This window comes from Teleopsis dalmanni, chromosome 1 (genome assembly GCF_002237135.1).
Source record: "Teleopsis dalmanni isolate 2A chromosome 1, ASM223713v2, whole genome shotgun sequence".
In the NCBI taxonomy this organism is placed as follows: Eukaryota; Metazoa; Arthropoda; class Insecta; order Diptera; family Diopsidae; genus Teleopsis; species Teleopsis dalmanni.
In genome coordinates, this window is record NC_051846.1 from 25,207,520 (window position 1) to 25,232,060 (window position 24,541).

General features: G+C 29.2%; 1 protein-coding gene across 1 annotated transcript; it reads left to right on the plus strand.

Moving 5' to 3' along the window:
- Positions 1-8,176: 8,176 nt before the first annotated feature.
- LOC119676798 (choline-phosphate cytidylyltransferase A-like) lies at positions 8,177-22,340 on the plus strand. The gene is made up of 5 exons (XM_038088060.1): positions 8,177-8,954; positions 20,461-20,646; positions 20,727-20,864; positions 20,923-21,085; positions 21,746-22,340. The coding sequence occupies exons 1-5, from the start codon at positions 8,463-8,465 to the stop codon at positions 22,318-22,320; spliced, it is 1,554 nt and encodes a 517-aa protein (XP_037943988.1). The 5' UTR covers positions 8,177-8,462; the 3' UTR covers positions 22,321-22,340.
- Positions 22,341-24,541: the final 2,201 nt, after the last annotated feature.

Sequence of the window (24,541 nt, forward strand, 5' to 3'; positions counted from 1 at the left end):
AAACTAAAAAGTTTATACTTAAATAATTAAAAACATTGGAATAATACCGATTAACCGCACGCGCTGAATTGTTAATGAACTTTAGTAGTGTTAGCTATTTTCAGCAACTATATAGATATATATTTTAAATATATAAACATATGTATTTTAAATATATATAAATATTTATTTTACATATATATAAATATATATATTTTTATACATTTAAGAACCAAGATTTTGTAAATATATATGTATGTATTTTAAATATATAAAAATAAGTTTTTAAATACCATATAAATAAATATATATTTTATATATATATAAATATATATCCTATATATATTTTTTTTCTAAACAGTTAAGAACCAAGATTTTGTGAAACTTATATTTTAAAAAAACCAATTTTGATTTTTATTGGTAAATTTAATTTTAGTAAAACTGGATTCTTCAGGAATACTAGTAAGATTCTATATTTATATCGGGAAATAACTTGAGTAACGCATGTTAATATATTAAAATGTATAAATCGTAGATTTAATATTTAACCTATTTTTGAAAATTTTAAATAAATGTATAATTTTCCATTACTTTAAATTTCTTATATATGACACAATTCTTTATTGATGGTTATCAATAGAAATAGTATAAGGTTTTATTTTTCTTGCAATTCAATTCGTTTTTAGCGATGACAAATATGATGTACAACCTTGTTATTGATTAAATATTTTAATCAAACAGTATATTTTAATAAAGCGTACAAATAAAACTACAGCAGTTTATACTATAATTTTCAGAAGGTTTAAAATATTGTTTTAGCAATTATATCTTAGCTCTGAACAAAGAGTCATATAGAGTGATTAGAAGTATTCATTTATTGTAAAGAGTTCTTTTAAAGAGATCAGTTCTTTTAATTTGATTAATCCATGTGCATCTTGGAACATTTTCATTGCCTGATCCTGCATTTAAAGATCAAAAACCACATATCATATTATTATCTTCATATACTGCTAGTTTCTATAAAAAATTTTCGTTTGGATTTTTAGTGATAGAATGTAATTAAAATATTCAAAAGAAGCTAATTAAAAACATAAACACAAAAAAATTTGATTAATGAAGTTTATAATATAAGAATACACTTTTTAGGATCATTGACCTATAGGTATGTGTTTTTTATCTTTTATTGTGTAGATAAATAATTTAATTTCAAAGTATATATAGAAAATTAATTATACATTTGTCCAAGCTATGGAATTCCAATTCATTATTTAAGGTAAAAAATTCTATTATATACAATACAATATTTTTTATGTATCCTTTTTTTATTTTATTATTCTTGCATAACCCAATGAGTTTCCATCAGACATGCAACTTGCAGATTAATTCCGTTTTTTTACTGAAAAAAACTTGTTACCCGTTTTGGTCCAATTTAATTTCTGGTTTGTCTTACCGGCGGAATGTGCACACATTTTCATATTTATGTTTGGTCTTCAATATTTTGTTGACTGGTTCGGTTCAATTTTTTTTTTTTTGAGAACCAGCATCTAAAGAAGGTGAACTCGTCCGTAAACTTGAACTTCGGTGAAGTTTCATGTGCAAAGTGAATCATATTGTGAAAACATTAGCGTCTGAGAATTTTTGATTTCTCCTAAATAATGGTTATTTATATTAGTTAATAAGAAGTGGGTTAATAAAAATTTGAATATTATTAATTTACACACTTTTAAGAATTAAAACAAATTAATAACTAACAATTTGAATATTTATATAGTTAAATTTATTATTTCATTCAAGAAATTCATATCATTTTTTGTTTAGTGTAGAATTATATACATTATCATATGTATATGTATATATACATTATATATACATATATCACCGCATTATATAATTGTTTTATTACACGCTAATAATCTTTAGAAGTTTTTGTAAATGAAATCCTAATATATATTATATCTAATATATCATTATATCTAATATAATGACGAGTATCCATCTTGATCGCAGCTCGGGCTGTTCCTTAACATTAGAATAGGCTAAAAATTGTAGATGATGTTGTAGCCAAAAAAAAAAACCTTCAAGATGATTGGTTGGGATTCAGTATTTGAAAACAATTAACATATTTGTAAAGTTTAGATGTTAAATTTTTTTTAACAATTTTTCGATTAATTGTTTGTGTAGCTAGCTTAGATAAAACCAGTCCGTATGGGTTACGGACTGCCCTGTGTCAGTCAGCTGAACAGTGTTTATTATGAAATATTCCCATTTTGGCGACCTATAGTAAGCTAGAATCCAGTAACAACAACCAACAGTGTAGAAAAACGGTACCATCAGGAGAAAATTGAAACACTGGGTAACTTGTTACAGTTTTATGCTGCATTTGTTGTTGGTATATAGTTTTTGCATTATTTTTATTCTAAAATTCTTTTGTTCCTCAAAACGACTCAACACAAATGAAATGTATAGATGACGCATTAAAAACGAAAATAATATATTATAAAAAGAACACAATTAACAAGGGCAAAGATGACAATACTAACAGCTGAATAATAATTATCAAAAAATAATGCCACAAAGTTTGAAACATTTCTGAAGAAAATCTCTGAATAAAAATTTATATAAAAAGGATTCAAACAATTATATATGTTATACACACTCGAATGTCTATATATGTATATATGTATATAGTGAGCATATAGTATTTTATAGTAAGAATTCACCACACAAAGCTTTATCAATTACTACTAAATCGATTACTTGCTCGATAAATAAATTCATTTAACTAAAAAATTCTATTTTTTATTTATTAATGATTTGAAATTCCATTAAAAAAAAACACACTCTTAATAAAAAATAAAAATTATTGAAATTCCTTATCATCTAATATAGTCCAAAAAATAAATTAACTACAACTGTTATCTGCGTCACAAGTGTTAACCTTGAAAATGTTCAGTTTTGTTTCAGAGTAAAAAGTTCTAAATCAAATAATAAATATTTATATATTCTTACGTATCTACGTGTTTTACGCAAAAAATAAAAAAGCAACACAAAAAATATAATTAAACATATCGTACGATTTCAGTTCTTATATTTGTTTGTGTATTCTCATGAGTGTTATTAAAAGCCAAATATATAATTCTCAGTAATACTCACCACTCAAAAGAAAGTAATTGGTTTGTTTGGTGATTAATTTTAATTTGGCGCAAATCATAGTGTAAAAGCTTTATACGCATTTTATGCAAACTAGCAACACAAAGTGTAATTGCATTACTTATGTACATATACAATGACTCAAAACAGCTGACATTTCTATTTCATGAACAAGCATACTCTCGTGAGTCAGTATGTTTGTTTTTTTTTTTTTAAATTATATTGTTGGCATACTTATGCACGAAAATAACAGCAACAACAACAACATCATTAGAAAACCACCAAGAAGAAATTCAACGAAAACGAAAAAGAAAAAAAAATGGTTTGCAAAAAAAAAGCTGAGAGAAATATGAATAATCGTGAAACAGGTTGGAAGAGTGGAAAGAGTGAGCGTTAAGCGTTCGTAAAGCTCACAAATCAAATGAAAGCAACTGAAACGACTAAACACGTCAGCCACATTGCGCGAATGCAAAACACGAAGCATTTCTAAAAAGTTTATTGAGCGGTGTTGACGTGCGCACTGCGCTTATATACAAAATATTATATATTTTTGTGTTTAATTTGTTACAAATGCAATTTAATTAAATTTAAATTTTTTCAATATATATACTACGCAGTATTATTTATTTATTAAATTAAAAACAAATAAGTGGTTATTTTTTTTTTTTTGGTTTGGTTTGAAAGAAAGTTATTAAATGAAATAATCACCTGATATTTTTCTTGCAATTTGAAAAAATTCAACCAAAAGAGAAGAAAGGTAAAGTAGAATTTATGTGAAAAATGATGACAGTGTGCTTTAAAGAAAAATGATTTAAAATAATAAAAATTATACAAAAATTTTCATAAATTTAAAATGAATATTAAATATGTTGAGATATTGTTTAATAATGTTTAATAGTGTTTGATAATGTTTATTAGTGTTTGATAATGTGAAAAAATTATAGTTTCGGAACAATAAAGCTAAACTAAATGACACATTTGCATACGAAAACATTATAATAAAATACTAGAAAAAGTGTGTTCATAAATATTTAAAATTTATTTATTAAAAATTTAAATGATTTAATTTAAAATAAACATGTGATATATGTGTGTATAGTATAAAATAGTTTTCTAATCAGTTTGAAACGGAAATCTTGATAATTTCCAGCTGCGATAACTAGAGTCAAAGTATAGTTGACGCAATAAAATTTTATAGCAGCATTTTTTTCTTCAAATTATTCTATTCTGAACTTCCGAGGTTATTCAGACGATAAAAAGTTACGTCAAGAAGTTTTGATAACGAATATTTTTAAATCGCACATGACAAATTCGATTTTAGGAGCATAAATTATAGTGCATGAATCAGTAATGTAAATCGAATTGGAAGTTTATTTTTTTATTTACTATTTCTTCAAAACAAAGTAGTGATTTTGTAGTTGAGAATTACCTATTAAAAATAACTAAAACTGCTTACCACTTATGAGCATATACAATATTAAAATGATATATGTTTTACTACATATCAGGGAAAAAAAGTTACAAAATCATATTAATTGAATTTAATAAAATAAATTATTATATTTTTTACATGACAAATTGAAAATTAAAAATGAGAATTTAAAAATTGCCTTAGCAGTTATTATTTTTCTTACAAAGATAGCTTAAAATTAAATCTGAGTATTTAAAAAACTCTTCAAGCATTAGCTTATATCACATCAAACATTAGTACTTATAATGTTTCTAAAATAATTCCTTATAATGAGACTAATAAATTGTATAAATTTATATACCCTCAATAATGTATCGAGTATATTATGAATTTACATTAATACGTATTCTTCGGTTAGATTAGGTTATAGATCTATATTAGGCAATCTTGTGCACGAAAACTAACTTGAACACAAAGAATGCTCCGTTGTGATACCATGGATGAGATACAGTTCATATGTCAGCCTGAAAAAGCACCCTAAAGTTAGAAGAATATGTTGGAGGCATATAGACCATGAACAGCGTTTTTTTAAGAAGGCATAACTCCACCATTTTAGTGGAGGGGAACCAATCTAAAAAGTGAATAAGGCTGACTATGTCTTTAATTTTAAAGAATGACAGTTCTATTAGGTCATTTAAAAAAAAGCACCTCAAGCATGAACAGCGTCCTTTTGAGAGGGGCCAGTTTTCCCAATTCAAGTAGAAGGGAACCAAGTTGACAAGTCTTTAAACTTGGGTATGTCCCCAAAACCTGACAGCGCTGTCAGGTCGGTTATAAAAGGAGTGTTAAAGTTTATTAATCTTCTTCTAGGCTGCTGCTTGCACCGATATTGTTGTACTCAGTGAGTATTGAGGTGAAACTTGTGAACTCATAAGAATCTATTCACTCAATATTTCAGTGTGAACTCTAGGTATTTCCGTTTATTTGCAAGTTAAGTCGTTACAAGAGGTCTACCAATATCCCAAAGGTGAATTTCGGAGTATAGCTTTAGCGAAATCGTAAACCTGTTGTTTATATACAAATAAAATATTTGATAGATAGTAGAAATATGGAACTAATAGTTTTATTGTATATAAAACATATATATACATCAACTGTTTAGTTGTAAAATCAAGACTATAAGTTAAAATCTATCCAGTTTAGATATTTTTAATTTATGGATACACTTTTCAAATTTATTTTTTTATAAGTTCATGAACTACTGAATATTTTATATATGCTAAGATATCTTTTCTAATTGATAAAAGATGTTAAAATATATAATGTATATATATAATATATATATAATAGTATAAATTATTACAAAATTTTTACATCATCATAAATTTTATTTTTATATATTATGTAAAAAGCAAAGTAATTATTATGTCTTATAGACTAATGTATATATATCAACAAAATCAAAACAAAAAAGTAAAAAATCAATTAAATGTATAATTTTATATCATTTAATATATATACGCTTATATAGATATCAAAGCATTTTTGTTTTATAAAATATTAGGTAATAAATCATTAAAAAATTTTTTTTTGCAACAGGTTCATTTTTTTGATATTTAATTATTTTTTAAATTTATTTTTTAATGAAAAATTTAATACTATCCCATGACTTTGAATAAAACTGAAATTATATCCACTATGTAATTATATAACAGCTTGATGCAAATTATTAATGTGTATGTCTTAATTATAATTACATTCAAAACACAAATTTGAGGAATAAATTTAAAAAAGGTTGTTAATATTAACAATTAAATATTTCTAATATATTGAATTAAAATATACGTTGAAGGGGTTTTTCTGTTTTGAACTGAACTTTAACGCAACTATATGCAGTCTTTGAATTTTCAACCTATAATGTATAGGGAATATTTAATAGTGTTTTAAAAATCACTCTCAAATAACGTAATTATATGCTCTAATACACATTAGATTAAATACAAATAGTTTTAAAATAGTGTTTTCACGCTGCACTTGAACCTAACTCGATCTCGGTATTAAGTAATGCGATAACAGCAAATTATAGTTAGAGGCTTTCAGTATTACTACAAATCAGGTATTACTTTTTTTTCAGGTTATCCAAGTTGTCAAAAGGTTATAATTTCTGAGCGCAAAAAAATTATAAAATGAGCAAAATTAATTTACAAAATTAATATATGTAATCTAATATTTTGCCAATGGAAAACCAACCCATAGACATTTCATTAACAAACAATCTTGTTAGAAAAAAAATTTGTGTTTTCATTCCCTAATCTCTAGATAAAATAGAAGAATATATACGGGGTGCTGGCTTCTAGTAGGGCAGAACTGAACATAGTCTATAGCTATATTCGAATGTGTTTCTTTACTTAAGATCAATTGCAGTTTGTTTTTGTAATTCGATAGATATAACTTTGATATCATCATTAAAAATACATATTATTTTATTATTACTGTGTGTGTTAGTATTCTCTTTAAAGGCTGTTTCAAATAGTTTTCTTACACTGAGCACAGAGATTTTTACCGGGCACAGGACACTGCTAACTAAGGTATTATCTCAACAAAGTAGACTTATGCACATTATTTATAGCAACCAGTATTAATCACTTTTGTGAAATATTTGTTGAAACGTTTGAATACATTCTTTATGAATGCCATAAACCGAAGAGTTGTAAATATCCATCTAGAAAGCAGACTTGTTGACTCTTATAACATATGGCTAAATACAAAACCCACTTTGGACTATGGGTTTATTAAAAAAAACAACTGGGATTAAAACAATAGACTTGCTAAGTAATGCTATATAGTATTCCAAACTTTATTAATAATAATTAGTATTCTTTAATATTCATGATTGAACAATTATGTGTCCCCATTCACCCTACTTTGTGAACGATAGGTGCATTACAAAGCCACTGAGGCTAACACAAACCATCTAAGTCATTATGAATAGTATTGCACACTTGATTATTAATTATTATCTTTCGTTTTTACATTTGAACATTATATATTCCCATCATAGGTATGAATCAAAAAAAAATCGACTCTTTAGTTTTCAAAATCAAAATCATGGACGATGTGATAAGTTTTAAAAGTGATGTCGATTTTTCTATATTTTGTTCGAAATTGTTCTGTATGTATTTATCTAGAAATATCGTGTTTCTTTTGGCGAATTGCCTGTGTAAGTTATTAATAATTTTCAGCAGTCGCAGAATTCGAATATGGTGGCGAAAAGTATCTGTAATTGAATTTCTAATTTCATACTATTCAATGCATGATGCAATCTTGAAAACTTTCAAGAGCTATAATCTGTGAGCATCACAAAATTTATTCAATATGGAGTTCCTAAGTTATTGGGCTCGGCATGAAACTTTATTGCTTGCAAAATCCAATTTTTGTATGAAGCAATGTTTCTTCAATTTAACTAAATTAAATTCTTAAGTTCATTTATTAAAGTTTAAAATTGTTTTAAAGTATTATTAATTCATATTCAATAAATCACAATTTAATAAAATTTTCTTTTTTATTTTAGGTCAAATAAATCAACCCTATGCAAAAATAATTGTTCCAATCAAATCAATTTAATGTTTGATTTACTATAAATAAAATATAATCAAAAACCAATTTTTGAAAAGAATCTCCAAGAAGACGACATTTGTAAAAATCTTCTCTTCGACTAATAATAATAAAATCAATTTAAATTGATTAATAGAAGAAATAAAGGAAGAACGTCTGAACGTCATTACTTTATCAAAAGGAAAAAAAAAAGAATAGAAACAATCGTCAACAAACAAATTGAATAAATCGTTCACATCAATTTGTATCAATTCATATTCATTAAATCAGAAAAATCATACAATTTGTGATAGATTGAAACGCTGCTATGGCATCTTCTTCGATACTCGCAAATAATCCAATAACAACGCATTCGTCTCTAAACGCGACTTCAGCGAAGTCTATCTCTACTGCCTCAGTTGCTAAAACTTCAGTTTCAACACGTAAACGGACATACGATTCAGCAATTTCCATGCCGGCTGCCGCCAGTACTGTTGCAACAGCAACAACCGCAAGCAATGGAACAACTGTTAAAGCAGCAACACCGGAAAAAGCAACTAATGGTCAATTGGGTAATGATACAGAGGAACTGTTAAGCATTAAAGTAGATGCTTGTGTGACTGCAGCTCCTTTTAAGGATTATACACGCACAGTTTCACAGAATGAGATTGATGAAGAGGAAAATACCATAAGTGCTGGTACCTCTGGTTTAACGAGAAAATCAAATGATAACTCTTTGGAGAGTAGTCCAGTTAAAAAAAAATATGTACCACCACCAGCCTTAGTAGTGAGTGCCAGTAGTGGTGCATCAGAATTTATGGTGAGTGTCATTAAAAAATAAAATATATGAAGTAATTTAAGAAAAATAAATAGTCCATGTAAGAGGTGACATTCTCCGATAAATGCAGAAAAATATCGCTAATTTTATGAATCGTTTATTTTATTAAATATACAAATTCAAGAGGTTTTTTTCGAACAGTAGTGAACTACAACAACAAAAATTTATTTTTTATATTATTTTAATTAATTGAATTTTTGGCTGACCATACAGCTGTTTCGAGTATTGCCAAATTTCCACTGATGCAGTGGTCTTGGAAATAATTCTTTTATTTAATTATTCGTAAATAATTATTTTTGAGACTGCAAGTACCAGGAATCGAATTCGGGTCCTCCCAAATGTGAAGCTCAGAATCAGCGCACCTTAACCAACTGATCCAAAGCCGTACTTGACTTTTTTGTTCGCATATTTTTCTGGAGTTTTGTTACTTTTACTATGAAAGTTTTTATTAACAATTTTACTTGATGTGTTTATATTAGAACGAAATCATAAACCAACTATAGAAAAATTGAATTAATTAATTAATTATATTTTTATTTTTAATTGTTAAATTTCAATACTATTCTGTTCGTAAAGGCATTATTTGTTGCATGATTTGTTCTTTCTTATGTATAGAACCTAATCTAGGAACGTAATGCTGAGAAAGTCATGTTATTTATTAATAAATAAATGTTACAGTGGAGTGTTAAAACTTTTTCAAGTGAATTAGACATAGCGTGAGATACTTCAAGTGTTAACACAAAGATATAAAATTGAAAACTGTGTTTCATAGGTATAGCCCCCAAAAACTGTGTCTAAGCAATTATTACATAATAAATAGAGAACCTATATAATTTTTCAATTTATCGTAAATCCATAGCCTTTCTAAAATTGTATATAATGAATTGTTACATTATAAAAAAGAGAACTATGTCATTTATTCAAAAAGGTTCCAAGATCGACGGGATCTACGTTTACGTCAAACGCCGTTCAAAATCCACAAGGATATTTCACAAGCAGGTCCCTGCGAGTTACAACAATAACAACATTTTTTGATGGATGTAAGGCAAGCTGTATATGTCTAATCAATCGAATCCCATTTTATTGGTGTAAAACCTTAGAACAGATTTCAATGTAGTTAGCTGTTTTGACCAACTTTTTTAACCCTCCTATCTTTCGAGATATCGGGGTTTTTAGGTTTAAACTTTTTACATTGACTACAAATAGCTAAATCTACAGATGGTTCCGAACCCCACCTTGCGTATGTAATATTTTCATTAATTACACAAATGAGGAATGAAAAGCGTAAGGTTATAAGATTTTTAACTTGAAAACTTAATTCTACCTAACTAACCCATATTGACATATAGCGTAGAGTAAATAATTGTTATTGTTGTTGCAACCCGCCGGGACTTGCTTGTGGAGTCCCTTTGGGTGGTTTTGAACGGTACTTGGTCGTCGTAGGTGACGAGTGGCTCCGAGACGTAGACCCGACCGTTCTTGGAACCAGAGAAAAGAATTCATAATCTCTGATTTTATTACAATCCATTAACAAATGGTTGTGATTGGGAAAATTAGCATTGTGTCTCAAAATATTTTTTTTTGTTAATAAATGATGTAATAATAGATATACATATATATTCTTTAGTTCTTTTATTAGAATAACTTTTAGATTTTCTAAGTGGAAATTTTTATATTTTAAAAGAAACCTATTTTTATATATTTAAATAAACCTACTTTAATTGTAATAAATGTTCCCTAATGCCGCAATGCCCCACTTTTTGGCGACGTCCATGTTATGTTTCATAAATTAATTTATGATTTTACTTTTATTAATAATGAATTAACCCGAAAGTTTACTTTAACTACAAGAGCATAACAATAATTTTTACTTAGTTTTTACTGTACTTCATACTAATGCAATAAGATTTTAGATACATATTGTATCTGTTACTTATTATATTCTTGCATTTATATGTCTTTGTTGGAACACATCATCATTTTCTTAGATATTTCATAATAAAAAATTTTATTCGTTAATATTCATCTTTAGATACCAAAAAATTAACAATTTAATAGAAATATCTCAGATGTTAAGTAAAAAGTAAAAAATAATAGATTAAACCAGATGCATTCATTGCAAAAGCAATTATAATAGAAAAATATCTCATTAAGTAGTAATCGTTTAGTGCTATATAAGCAAAATTTAAGTTAACTTAATTAAAGTTTACCTCATCGGAACTGTTGCAAATTGGCCTCCTCTCTGTTCTCCCAAGTCACTTTTGTATCTATAATATTTTTATTTAGTTTTGCAATTTGTTCATTAAGTAAAAGCAAACGAAGAAAAATCGCCTGTGCAAAATTTAATTAATTTGAAAGTAAATTTATTTGTTATCTACGCGAAGCTTTCCATTTTGCAAACTTAAAAAAAATAGCAGCTTGTGTCTGTTTTTTTTTTTGTATTCATTAATTTTGAAGAATGACAGGCTGCCTTCGGTGGGCAGATACAATCGCTAGTACGGGGAATATTTCTCTATCGTATGACCGAAAAAATTGCGTGTATCGAATGATTCATACATGACATTGGTACTACTTTCATTAATTGGTATATAAAAAATATGGGTATGTGTATTCATGTGCTAAATTTCAATTCCATTTTTATATTTTGGCGATAAGTTTATTTAATTAGATGAGTAACAACTGAACGTGTTAAATATAAAAAATATTCATAGCAATTCATTTGTACGTCCACACAAACTGCAAGTTTCAAAGTTTCAGTGTTAGTAATAAATTATAAATAAATACTTAAATATTCTAATCTAAGGTCTTACAGTCATTAGGTTCGGTTATAGTGACCCATTGTGGTATTGTGTAGACTAAGATTTCTTTTCCCTTCACTTTTGTAAAAACCATATTGATTCTTTAAAGAATATTGTCTTCCATTGCAGCATTCCTAAATTATATAATTTTGTAAGAGTTTGAAAGAATTTTTAGATGGTCTAAGCTAAGTCTTTGCAGCTTTGAACAAAATGTAGTGCTGTTACATTTAGCCCTTTAGTATGAATTCAATACAACACAGAAATATAAGTCATAAATATTAATTTAAATTTTTTTCTTTTTAAATCTATTCTCTTATTTTAAACGCGGCAGATCAAACTCGATAGTATCTCTAAGTTATATTATGTTGAATTTGTAAGAGCAGATTAGCAAGATAGGTAATGGTATATGCTTTTCGCTACCTTTTTGTTTCCACTTGCAATAGTCAATCTGGTAATCAAACAAAAATAACTGAGTATAGGTAAATAAACTTGAACCGTTCTGTCAGATCTCAAGATCAGCAAAAACATACCAATCAGCTGTATTAACTAACGCATAATCTGCTCATGCATCGCTGAGGACCGCTCATTGAGTATCAGAAAGACATACTTGAAGTCTGAGTCCACACTATAATAACTTTTGTCTAGGTTGTGACTTTGCAAATAAGAAGGAACTGTAATCCAACACATCTCTTAGTGGCCGAAGTCACACGTTGTCCTCATATATGCGTTGCTAAGCCAGATTAAAATCATTCAAGGCTGTTTATAATCATACACATCGTTTAAGATTACAACAATTATTTACTTAACACTAATACGAGTAATAATATATTTATATAATATATAGTAATTAACTCAGATATGAAAAATGGCTTCACACCTTAAAGAAAATGATTTTTTAAAATGGTAAACTGCTAGACTATAAATAGTTAATTACGGGTAAATTTTTTGACTAAATAATGCACTGGCAATTTTTTAACTTTTTTATCTTTAATTAACAATAATTAATTTTCTTCTTAATATTAACTTATATTCATATTTGCACGTGCATGCATATATATATTTCTTTAGTCAAAAAGAAAAAAGAAAAAAGAAAATGCATCGTCAGTTAAAAAAAAATGTGTCTTTAAAATTTACGAAATAATTAATAATAATTAAAAACTACAATATTTAAATTAAATTACCATAATAATTGCTTTTCAAAAAACACGTACGTTTACGTGTACATTTCATTAAATTTGTATATGTCTTTTCTACTTTTTTATTAAGTTCTGCACGTGTCTAATTATTACTTCTTTATTCTACAATATCTCAATATAAGATCTCAATATAAGTATGTATTTTTTTAGAATTCAATTATTGAATGTTATATTCATAATATATTGAAGTAAACATTTTCCTAGTATTCTTTTTCTATTATAATAGACTCTGGTATAATATCGATTGAACAATTAAATATATTAAAAAGTGCATCATCGTTGCATTAATTTAGATTCTGTATTTTTCAATCATTGATCTTTTAATTTCTCACATATCTGAATATCAAAGCAAATGTTTAATATGGTTGTATCGAAGTACGAACCATATTTAAATATTAAACATATAAAATATAAATTCGTTTTAAACGGTATTGTTATATGCAGACGACCTGCTAGGGTTAACCTATTTTATTAGTAATCTACTTTGATTTGGTTTTCATTTAAAATGCCTTTATAAAAACCTTTACTCGTTAGAACTTTAACGGAAGGAGTTGCATCGACTTACAGTAATTAAGAACTCATATGGTTGACATGATGTGTGATCCGTCTTTTCTTCACTACAAACAACTTGTTATATCTAACATATTCTTATTTACAATAGTCTGATGGATATAATCAACAAACAAATCTTATTTTGTTGAGATAATTACTTATATAGGGTACTTCCGACTGCCCGATCAATTCGAGAAATGATTCTTCTTTGGTCAAGTGACGAATTTGCATACTAAAACCTACTTGAGCAGAAAAGCTTATCATATTTTATTAATCCTGTAATGATCAATTTTGCAGTAAAAGCAAAATTGATCTTACAGCGCTGAGGACCTAGGATAAGTGAATAATTAAAAACACTGAATGTCAAATATTTCATAGATATTACCTCGAATCCTCACGACTGGTTCGCAAACAGGTCTTTTGGTTTGTCGGTCTCACTTTCGTTTGCAATGAATTTTAATTATAATAGAATTTTAATTATTATTTAGGAAAAAAAGAAACTAGCACTCAAACACATTTATGGAACAAATCAAAACAAAAAAACCTGCAATATGAGAAATGTCATTTTAATTTGTTTTGTTATAATTTTCGTTTGATCGCCAAAAGTTGCAGTGAGTAATAAGAGAAGCTGAGAATGCAGCGTAAACATTGCAAGGTAAGAGAATCAATAACAAAATAATGGAAAGCTTTCGTGAGTCTCGAAGTAGAAGACATTAATTAAGTGCATTGACCGTGAAACGGCGGATTAAAAAAGTATGAGTTAAGCAGTTAGAAAAAAAAGCAAATAAAAGGGGCATTCGAAGGATCTTCGGTCTTCTTGGTTGAGTTTTCGTGAACGGAACGGGCAGAATGTATGACAGAGTTTAACTTCAGTGATCCGCAAAGAAATACATAAGAAAAAAAGTAAAAAAAAATATATATGAAACTCTTATCGGAAACGGTGTGAAGTTGTTAATATATAAATTTATACTCTGGAACAGTGTTTTATACCATAACTATCAAGTATTTTAAATAAAAAAAAATTATATATTTCAATAATCTCTATCCAATGAACGTTTTTTTTTTAATACCAATAAATCAAGTATCGAATGCATTGAATGTGATAAAATTCAAACTGATACCTGGAACAGCAACGGTGACGGCAACAGTAGCAGTGACGCGAGCGTTAACAACAATAAGGCATAAATTGCCAGAATAGCAATAATAACTAAATAAATTACTTAAATGAAGTGTTTAAAGAAATTCAAATATATTACTAACTAAATTATAAATACGAAAACTAAACAATAGAAAAGAGTTAACATCTAATAATTTTTATATTTCAATAATATATATGAAATGAACTTTTTTTAAATATCAATAAATCAATTATCGAATGCATTGAATGTGATAAAATCAAACTGACACCTGGGACAGCAACGGCGGCGGCAACAGTAGCAGTGGCGCGAACGTTAATAACAATAAGGCATCAATTGCCAGAATAGCAATAATAACTAAATGAATTACTTAGTGCATTAATTATCTACATACTTAGTTTTTTTTTGAAGTATTATTTAATTTTCTAAGAATATCCATGATAGATAAATATAATTATTTGAAACATGTTAAATCGTGTAATGTTTTTTTTTTATAATTATTTGTAATTTAATTTGGCCTATTAAATTTTTGGTTGTTGAGTTTTTTTGTACTGAACCCTGGTATACGCTGAGTATACCCCGGCCGCGGTAGAGGCCGGAAAGGTCGTTACAAATGGCGCCCGAGCAGGGACCGACTTGCAAGCTAATGTGACCACAGAATAAAACTAGAATCAAGACGAAGAAACAAAATAAATGCACCATGTCGATCATTGCTTCATCGTATGGTCAAATCATAGACCAGATATGTGAATGGCCTGTAAGGTACAACGGAGAGAGGGATCCATTAGAGTTTGTGAAAAGAATCGAAGAACTAGCCGACCTCAATCACATCGATATGAATCTAGTTGTCAGCACGATGCCCGTACTGCTTGAAGATAAAGGACTGTTGTGGTACCGCAACAACAATAAGCGTTGGAATCTCTGGTCAAGCTTCAAGGCAGACTTTTTAAAATTTTTCCGTCCACATGGATATTTTGAAAGAATGGAAGAACTTCGTACAGAGCAAGTTAAAACAAGTCGAAGTCAGGTACAGGAAGCGAACAGCAATCGCCTGATAATTGAGCATCCAGAAACGATGCCATTACTAAATACCACCAAGTGTGTAACAACTACAGAAACAGGGAAGAACGTTACTTACAGTGTGAATCTGAAGCCACATGGGCTACAAAATAAGGAAAGTTACCAGCAACAAAATAATTCTAAAGTTAAGCAAACAACAACACAAATAGATAGCATTACAACGTCAAAGACACCACTACTATCCAAGTCGAGCATGATACCAAGCATGCAAAGTCAAACTTACCCAGCGCGACACTCAGTAACACCGCTAGAAAATATACAAGAGCAAATCTCAAGTAAATACCTCGTAGTACCATTGCAACATCCCAGACCTATCGAAGAGTTACAAATTCCAACACAAGAAGTACAACATCTGCGTTGTTCGAAACTCATCAAAGAAAATTCGAAAGTACAACCACAGCAAGGATTACAAACCGTTACGCCAGTCGAAGAAAACCCTCATGTGCAAGATGCACAAACACAACAGTTTAAAGAAAAACCACTGATTACATCATTGACCGAATTAAAGGCACAAGTTGTAACACGAGAAGTACAACCACAACCCGTCGAAGAAAGTCCGCAGGTGCTAGACGCACAACCGCAACGGGATCCTCATTTCCACGAAGAACAACCGATCACACCATCGAGCGAATCACAGATAAGAGATATTCCAGTACAACAAGATCGACAGAAGATTACAGTCGTCATTACAAAAACAAGCCAGGTTCAACTGAAGCAAGCAGCACCAAGTTCTCCAGCATCACCAGGTCCTCAACGAATCTCGCTCATTCACGCCCTTCAACTAAAACAACTATCACAACAAGAGAAAGATCGTTCTATGCAGCCGGAAGAAATGTTGAATAATCCTCTAACACAAGCACGATGTCTCAGAATTCGAAATTCATCCAGCATTCAAAATCTGCCGAAACCAATTGATAATGTGGAGTTGATTCAGCAAAAAGGTTGTGTTCATTATAGCAAACGCCAAGACGAATTTTTCAAAGTATTTAAGTGTCCCAAGAAACGAAAAAGAAACTGTGCAAGCAGATAGGAATTTAGTTTTTTTCGCTTACCGAAAATAAGGAGGGAATGTAATGATCAATTTTGCAGTAAAAGCAAAATTGATCTTACAGCGCTGAGGACCTAGGATAAGTGAATAATTAAAAACACTGAATGTCAAATATTTCATAGATATTACCTCGAATCCTCACGACTGGTTCGCAAACAGGTCTTTTGGTTTGTCGGTCTCACTTTCGTTTGCAATGAATTTTAATTATAATAGAATTTTAATTATTATTTAGGAAAAAAAGAAACTAGCACTCAAACATATTTATGGAACAAATCAAAACAAAAAAACCTGCAATATGAGAAATGTCATTTTAATTTGTTTTGTTATAATTTTCGTTTGATCGCCAAAAGTTGCAGTGAGTAATAAGAGAAGCTGAGAATGCAGCGTAAACATTGCAAGGTAAGAGAATCAATAACAAAATAATGGAAAGCTTTCGTGAGTCTCGAAGTAGAAGACATTAATTAAGTGCATTGACCGTGAAACGGCGGATTAAAAAAGTATGAGTTAAGCAGTTAGAAAAAAAAGCAAATAAAAGGGGCATTCGAAGGATCTTCGGTCTTCTTGGTTGAGTTTTCGTGAACGGAACGGGCAGAATGTATGACAGAGTTTAACTTCAGTGATCCGCAAAGAAATACATAAGAAAAAAAGTAAAAAAAAATATATATGAAACTCTTATCGGAAACGGTGTGAAGTTGTTAATATATAAATTTATACTCTGGAACAGTGTTTTATACCATAACTATCAAGTATTTTAAATAAAAAAAAATTATATATTTCAATAATCTCTATCCAATGAACGTTTTTTTTTAATACCAATAAATCAAGTATCGAATGCATTGAATGTGATAAAATTCAAACTGATACCTGGAACAGCAACGGTGACGGCAACAGTAGCAGTGACGCGAGCGTTAACAACAATAAGGCATAAATTGCCAGAATAGCAATAATAACTAAATAAATTACTTAAATGAAGTGTTTAAAGAAGTTCAAATATATTACTAACTAAATTATAAATACGAAACTAAACAATAGAAAAGAGTTAACATCTAATAATTTTTATATTTCAATAATATATATCAAATGAACGTTTTTTTTAATATCAATAAATCAATTATCGAATGCATTGAATGTGATAAAATCAAACTGACACCTGGAACACCAACGGCGGCGGCAACAGTAGCAGTGGTGCAAACGTTAATAACAATAAGGCATCAATTGCCAGAATAGCAATAATAACTAAATGAATTACTTAGTGCATTAATTATCTACATACTTAGTTTTTTTTGAAGTATTATTTAATTTTCTAAGAATATCCATGATAGATAAATAAAATTATTTGAAATATGTTAAATCGTGTAATGTTTTTTTTTTATAATTATTTGTAATTTAATTTAGCCTATTAAATTTTTGGTTGTTGAGTTTTTTTTTTGTACTGAACCCTGGTATACGCTGAGTATACCCCGGCCGCGGTAGAGGCCGGAAAGGTCGTTACAATCCTTTTAAGAGCTCAGTATTTGAAGACAAATTCATCTAAGCTAGGAGTGAAGACGTATAAGCGTTAAAATTAGGTGTGCTGCGGTAATCCTAACGAACTGTTGAGAGGAGACCATTAGCGTTATACACGGTGAAGGGGATCATGAAACCCGCTATTATAAAGCGGGATGTAATGAGGGAAGCGAGCCATTTCGTCAAGATAGAGAGAAATGGATTGAGGGGGCCTGTAAAAAAGGGCTTCAAGAAGCTCAGAGCAATGGACGGGTTAATGCAGCTGATGACGCCTAACAGGACGCCTAGCAGGATGCTTAACGGCAGGGGTGGCCACTGGGTGGAAGGGGGCTTGGGACCCTAGGAGGTTACGCCCGATTTTGTGGCGTTTATTAGGTACAGGTGTGCTACAAGGATCTGGGGTTATTACCTTGTAATCGGATTCCAAAGGGATGACATCACCGAAGACACTGGGGGGTGAAGAAGAGGGGTTGGTCTTCCTTCTTTTCTCTCCTGGGACAGGGCTGGGACTGTCTAGAAGACTTTGAAGCTCGGCTTTTTTGTCGTTGAGTTGCTAAATGAACAAGCCAAGTTCGGCAATCAGACTATCTTCGAGGAAGCTGAGGAGCTTGTTGAGCTCAGTTATCTGCTCGAGGAGGAAGGCATTTTGCTTAGTAATGATGGCGAGGGTGCTGCTAAGTTCAGTGGGATCGTCAAGAGGGTCAACAGACATAGAGAAAATCAATCAAAAGTTAGATGCTACAGAGAATTTCTTATTATTTGAAGAGTAAGTAGATTCACCGCTAAAATAAAAGTTATTATATTAAAGGGGAAATAATAAAGATAAAATAAGAAATAAACAATAAGAAGGTAGATGTAGTAGAAACAAATGGAATGAATATATTTTTATTTTTTTTTTTTTTTAATATTTTCTAGTGCCTAGTTTTGACAATTTATTAATATTAAACGAATTCACAAAGATTTTATAATTAAATTTTAATTTAACAATTAAACCTTCATTGCACGTAAAACCGTTCGTCCTCACCGCACGAATAGGATAATTCAATGCAAATGCGAGATGCGATTGCTTTGTAATATTTTAGATTCTCGGTAAATCAGTATTAAAGAAGATTCTCGGAAATTTTGCGATTAGATTTTAATTTTGCAATAAAACTATACCTACACGTAGAAACGCTTGTCCTCACCGCACGGATAGAACAATTCAAAGCTAATGCGAATGCTTTAAATCGATATTAGAGAATATTCACTGAGATTTAGCAATTAGATTTGGATTTTGTAGTAAATCTTTAAATGCATGTAGAAATGCACGTCTTCACTGCAGAATAGTACAATACGGATAGTCAATTCGTTAAAATCTAACTACTTAACATATATCCGTGTTTCAAAATCTGTTTATATTTTAAGAATTGAACTTATTTGGTGAAAGATATATTTTACTTACACATTTAAACATAGAGTATTTTTACACCAATAGGTTAATTCTAATATGTAAATTGATCTATTTATTGTTTAAAATTAAAATCTTATTTTTATTTTAAAATCTCGAGAGATGAAAAATTAAATTACCGCTCAATACTGCAATAACAATTGCATTATTACTACGTCAGAGATTATGAAAAAAAAGCAAGTATAGCAGAAGCAACAAATAAATTAATCCCACTCAATTGGTACAAATTTACCGGAAATAATAATTTAGCTGGAGAAAAGAACTATTCTAATGCAAACTGCGAAAAGTAAAAATGAGAAAAGATTCATGAAAAAATATTTAATTTCGAGGAAACTGTGAGGTGTGAAACATCTCAGAAAATCTCACATTATTTTTATTTTTGTGCAGTTTAATTTAGTTTAAAAACTTATTCCCATCAAAGCAATCGGTATCTGAAAAAAATTTTCTTACTAAATAGAAGTTTTATGTTAACCAAATATAAAAGTTTTTGTTCCATATTATTATTCCAACATATTTTTTATAGCATCTAAATTGTGTTTAAATTGTGAATTTGGATCAAAATTAACGAAAATCGTTTTATGAGTTCTGAAAACCTTTTTGCATAAAACTCAGAAAGTAAAATGCTGCCTCAAACCATGGACTACAGTGCTTTTGTAAAATTCTCTTACCAATATTAAGTATCAAAACATTTATTAATATTAATTTTTTTTCTATATATATTATAGACCATCTGTACGCCGGCACCATTCTCCTCCGATGAGAAGGCTGTACTTGAGCGAGCCCGTTGTGATTATGAGTACAAAATTACCTATCAAATGGCACGTTCTGGAGTCGCCAAACGGCGTGTGCGTGTTTATGCCGATGGCATATATGATTTGTTTCACCAGGGCCACGCCAGGCAATTAATGCAGGTTCGTATGAAAATGATAATTGATTAAAATTAAAAAAAAAATAGATAATTTTATAATATTTTAATTTCTTTCAATTCTAGGCGAAAAATATATTTCCTAATGTTTATTTAATTGTTGGTGTTTGCAATGATGATTTAACACATAGAATGAAGGGTCGTACAGTAATGAATGATCACGAACGCTATGAAGGTGTGCGACATTGTCGTTATGTCGATGAGGTAATTTTGAATAATTTTGCTTAAAACTTATAATGAATAATGTTATGTGTTTTTATAGATCATAGCTGACGCTCCGTGGACATTATCTGATGAATTTATAGCTGAAAACAAAATAGATTTTGTTGCTCATGATGACATTCCATATACTGGTACTGGTACCGACGACATATACGGTCCATTAAAAGCAAAGGGCATGTTTGTTGCTACTGAACGTACTGAAGGTTAGTCTATGCTTCATCTGTAAATACTTTTTAAGTACATGAAAAATAAGTATTATAAAAAAATATAAGAACAATTATTATAATAGGTTCAGTTTTTAATTTATTATTAAATTAAATTATTTCTATTACTTCTATGTCTAAACGACATTTAAGGGTGCACACTAACATTCGGCATTTGAATAATTGTATACTATTTTGAAAAATCCAATAGTTTTAGCGACCCCCGGATATATGCTAACATATATGTGCAGCAAAATAAGTATAGAAATTTAACAGCTGTTTGCAATAGTGTACCTGGAACCCATTCTTTAGGGATGCCAAACCTTTACTTTATTTTAGCTAAGGCCAAGAAAACCACTTAAATCTGTGTTATGCAGACAGTCTTGGTTCCGTCATATGTGAAATTGATATTGTTAAGGCACAAGAAAAGCACTTAAAGTTATCTTTACCAATTATACTTTGGTACTAAAGTTAGTTTGGTACTAAAGTGTGTGCGTAGAGTGAAGAAGGTCAATTGGCAATTAATATGAAATCAATTGTTAAATGAGCAATTTAAATGGAGTGAGACATTTTCAATGTTATATTTTTTTATAATTTTTGCTTTTCACATTTCTAACTATAATTTAATTTTTACTAAAAAAATTTATATATTATTTATAGGTGTTTCCACATCGGACATTGTTGCTCGCATTGTTAAGGATTATGATTTATATGTACGTCGAAATTTAGCGCGTGGGTATTCGGCTAAAGATCTTAATGTATCATTCCTATCAGAGAAGAAATTCCGTCTACAAAATAAAATGGACGAGTTGAAAGTTCGTGGCCGTCGTGAATTAACTAAAGTTAAAGGCGACATAATGACTAAATGGGAAGAGAAATCTCGCGAATTTATTGACGCATTCCTTTTGTTATTTGGACGTGAACGTTTACATCACTTATGGAATGAATCAAAAGGTAAACTAATACAAGCACTTAGTCCTCCTGGTAGTCCGAGTGGTTCTGTGAATGGTGATGCGGATGATTTTGAGGACGAAGAAGAAGATGATGAGGAAACTGACCCAATGCAAGCTGGTGTCAGTATCCATATGGAATTATCACCAAAAGATCGTCGTACGTATAGTCGTCGTGGTGTTGATAGTCCTACAATGGGTCGATCAGCTACAGTTCCAAACAGAGCACATACGACGCTAGCATCAAGGCAGGAATACGATGAATTTGAACGTTTAAGTAACTAAACGCTGCTTATAAAAAAAAACAAAAGAAAACAACAATAACAACAACCTAATTTATTTACAAATACAGGCAGTTAATAATAGTTATAGTTGCTAAATACAATTAGTTAATATAGATTTTAATATAATAAAATTATATACCTAAATAATTCAAATAAGTTCTACAATATTCAAAAAAAAAAAAACGAAGCTTATTTTTTTTATTAAAATTATTAAGTGCTTTAGTTGTTAATGCTTTAATTTGTTATTATTTAAAATTTTATAAACATAATTTAATAACAAATTATGTAAAGAAATATATAAAGAATTTTAAGTAGCAAATTGAATACAATGTGTAATTAATAACAGAAACTACTATTCTTATTAAGCTATATATTTACATACACATGCACATACTAAGTTAAGTCCTGTTTTTATGACCTTAGCTAATAAATGTGTATTATATCTTTGAATAATGTTATTATGTATACATATTTTATATGTTATAGTTTCAATGACTGATTTGATTTCCCTATTACTATTTTATATATATTATATTTACCTATATTGTATTGAATGTATATTTTATTAATTCTCTTTATTTCAATTTGGTTTAACTATAAAATATAAGCTCAAGCAGCTCAGAAGGTTCTCAGAATAATCTTAACAACCTATTAATTGGATTTGAATATGTATGAAATAGAAAAAGTAACAATTTTTATACCAATCGAACTCATTTTTAAGGAGTAAAAGACATTATAATTGAAAATTGAAGTTATATAGGAAATTAAAAATTTATAAGTTTATGCAATGTACATGGTTTTTATGTTTAGTCCATTTCGAAAAACTGTTGCCTTTCTCAAATCTTCAAAATGAACCAAATTTTAAAAATGAATTCTTAATAAAGACTATGTTTGGAATTTAATATCAACATAAAAATAATATATTCTTTCTTTTTTAAATATTTCTTATTTATTTATTTATTTATGAGTTTTTAATATATTGTTTAAAGTTTATAGTCTTACATGAAAGAAGACTTGCTTTAATGGCAATAAAGGCAATATTTTTTGAATAATTTTTAAATAAAAGAAATAAATATAAGCTAAGTTTAAAATATTCTACAAGTCGAAAACGTAATAATTACAAGCTCGTTTGTATTTTAGAAACAATTTAAAAAGTATAAATAAACGAACTTTAAAATAATGGCTTTATTTTAGTACCAAAGCATAACAATAAAGAGCATTAATGACGTCATACCTATGCATTTAATTTATTTTTTAATATAAGACCTATTAGAATTCTCCTTTGTTACATATAATATTAATTTTGCATAATTAATTATCGCCACTAGGAATGTGTATTATGCAGACAGTCATATAACGAATGATCATATCAGTTATAAGCTCTTCGTGATCATAAGCATGAAAATAAGTTATGCAGGCAGTTAAATCACAATTGTCAATTTCATTTTCATATAACTGTTTTTATGCTTTCTTGTTGGGTTCAAATTTAAAAAATAATATTTTCAAAAATAATATGCATATATTATTTTAAAAGGAATCTTATGTACAGAGTACAGTGATCAGTTTTGTTTGTGAAATTCTTCTGGGAGTGTTGAATGGCACTTGGTTCTTGAAACCACCCATCTACAATTCACCTCTTTTCCTTTATTCCCTTCCCTTACCGTATATCATCAACCATCTGCTTCCTAACCCATGTATTCGTTCTGTAAAACCTTTTATGTTATTTCCTTTTAGGTCCCTGTGGTTTACAACAACAACAACCAGTTTTGTTTGTTGACTTGATTAGAATAGACTGAAAGTGTTTAGTAAAAGCTAACACAACTACGTCAATTATGCTGAGACTTGCATTCTTGTGATAAGTGTGGTGATGTTTGTCGTATCTAAGTTAATTGCTATATGAGGAATCATAAACGCAACATTGTTCATCAAGTAAACATGGAAGCTGTATTCAACTTGACTGTGGTGGTCATAGCTGACTAAGCAAAAGCAATAAGTTAACTTCGGTGCACTCAAATATGTGTAAACAGAAAACGTTACTTTATGTGCAGGATACATTCCTAAACTACAATTGTAACGTAGCGTTTTGTCTTTCATGTTACTTTACACAAAGTAAGACAAACCTTAGGCCGACCAATATTTATTCTACAAAATATATAGAATAAATCCGCTTAACAGGCGCAATACCGTTTTAACGAATATGAAGAGGTATGAAAGTTGATTTA

Excerpts from the sequence above, each read along its gene's own strand:
- LOC119676798 (XM_038088060.1), top strand. The coding sequence starts at position 8,463 with ATGGCATCTTCTTCGATACTCGCAAATAATCCAATAACAACGCATTCG. Across the intron at positions 20,865-20,922 it reads ATTGTCGTTATGTCGATGAG|ATCATAGCTGACGCTCCGTG; the intron begins GTAATTTTGAAT and ends GTGTTTTTATAG. Across the intron at positions 21,086-21,745 it reads TGCTACTGAACGTACTGAAG|GTGTTTCCACATCGGACATT; the intron begins GTTAGTCTATGC and ends TATTATTTATAG.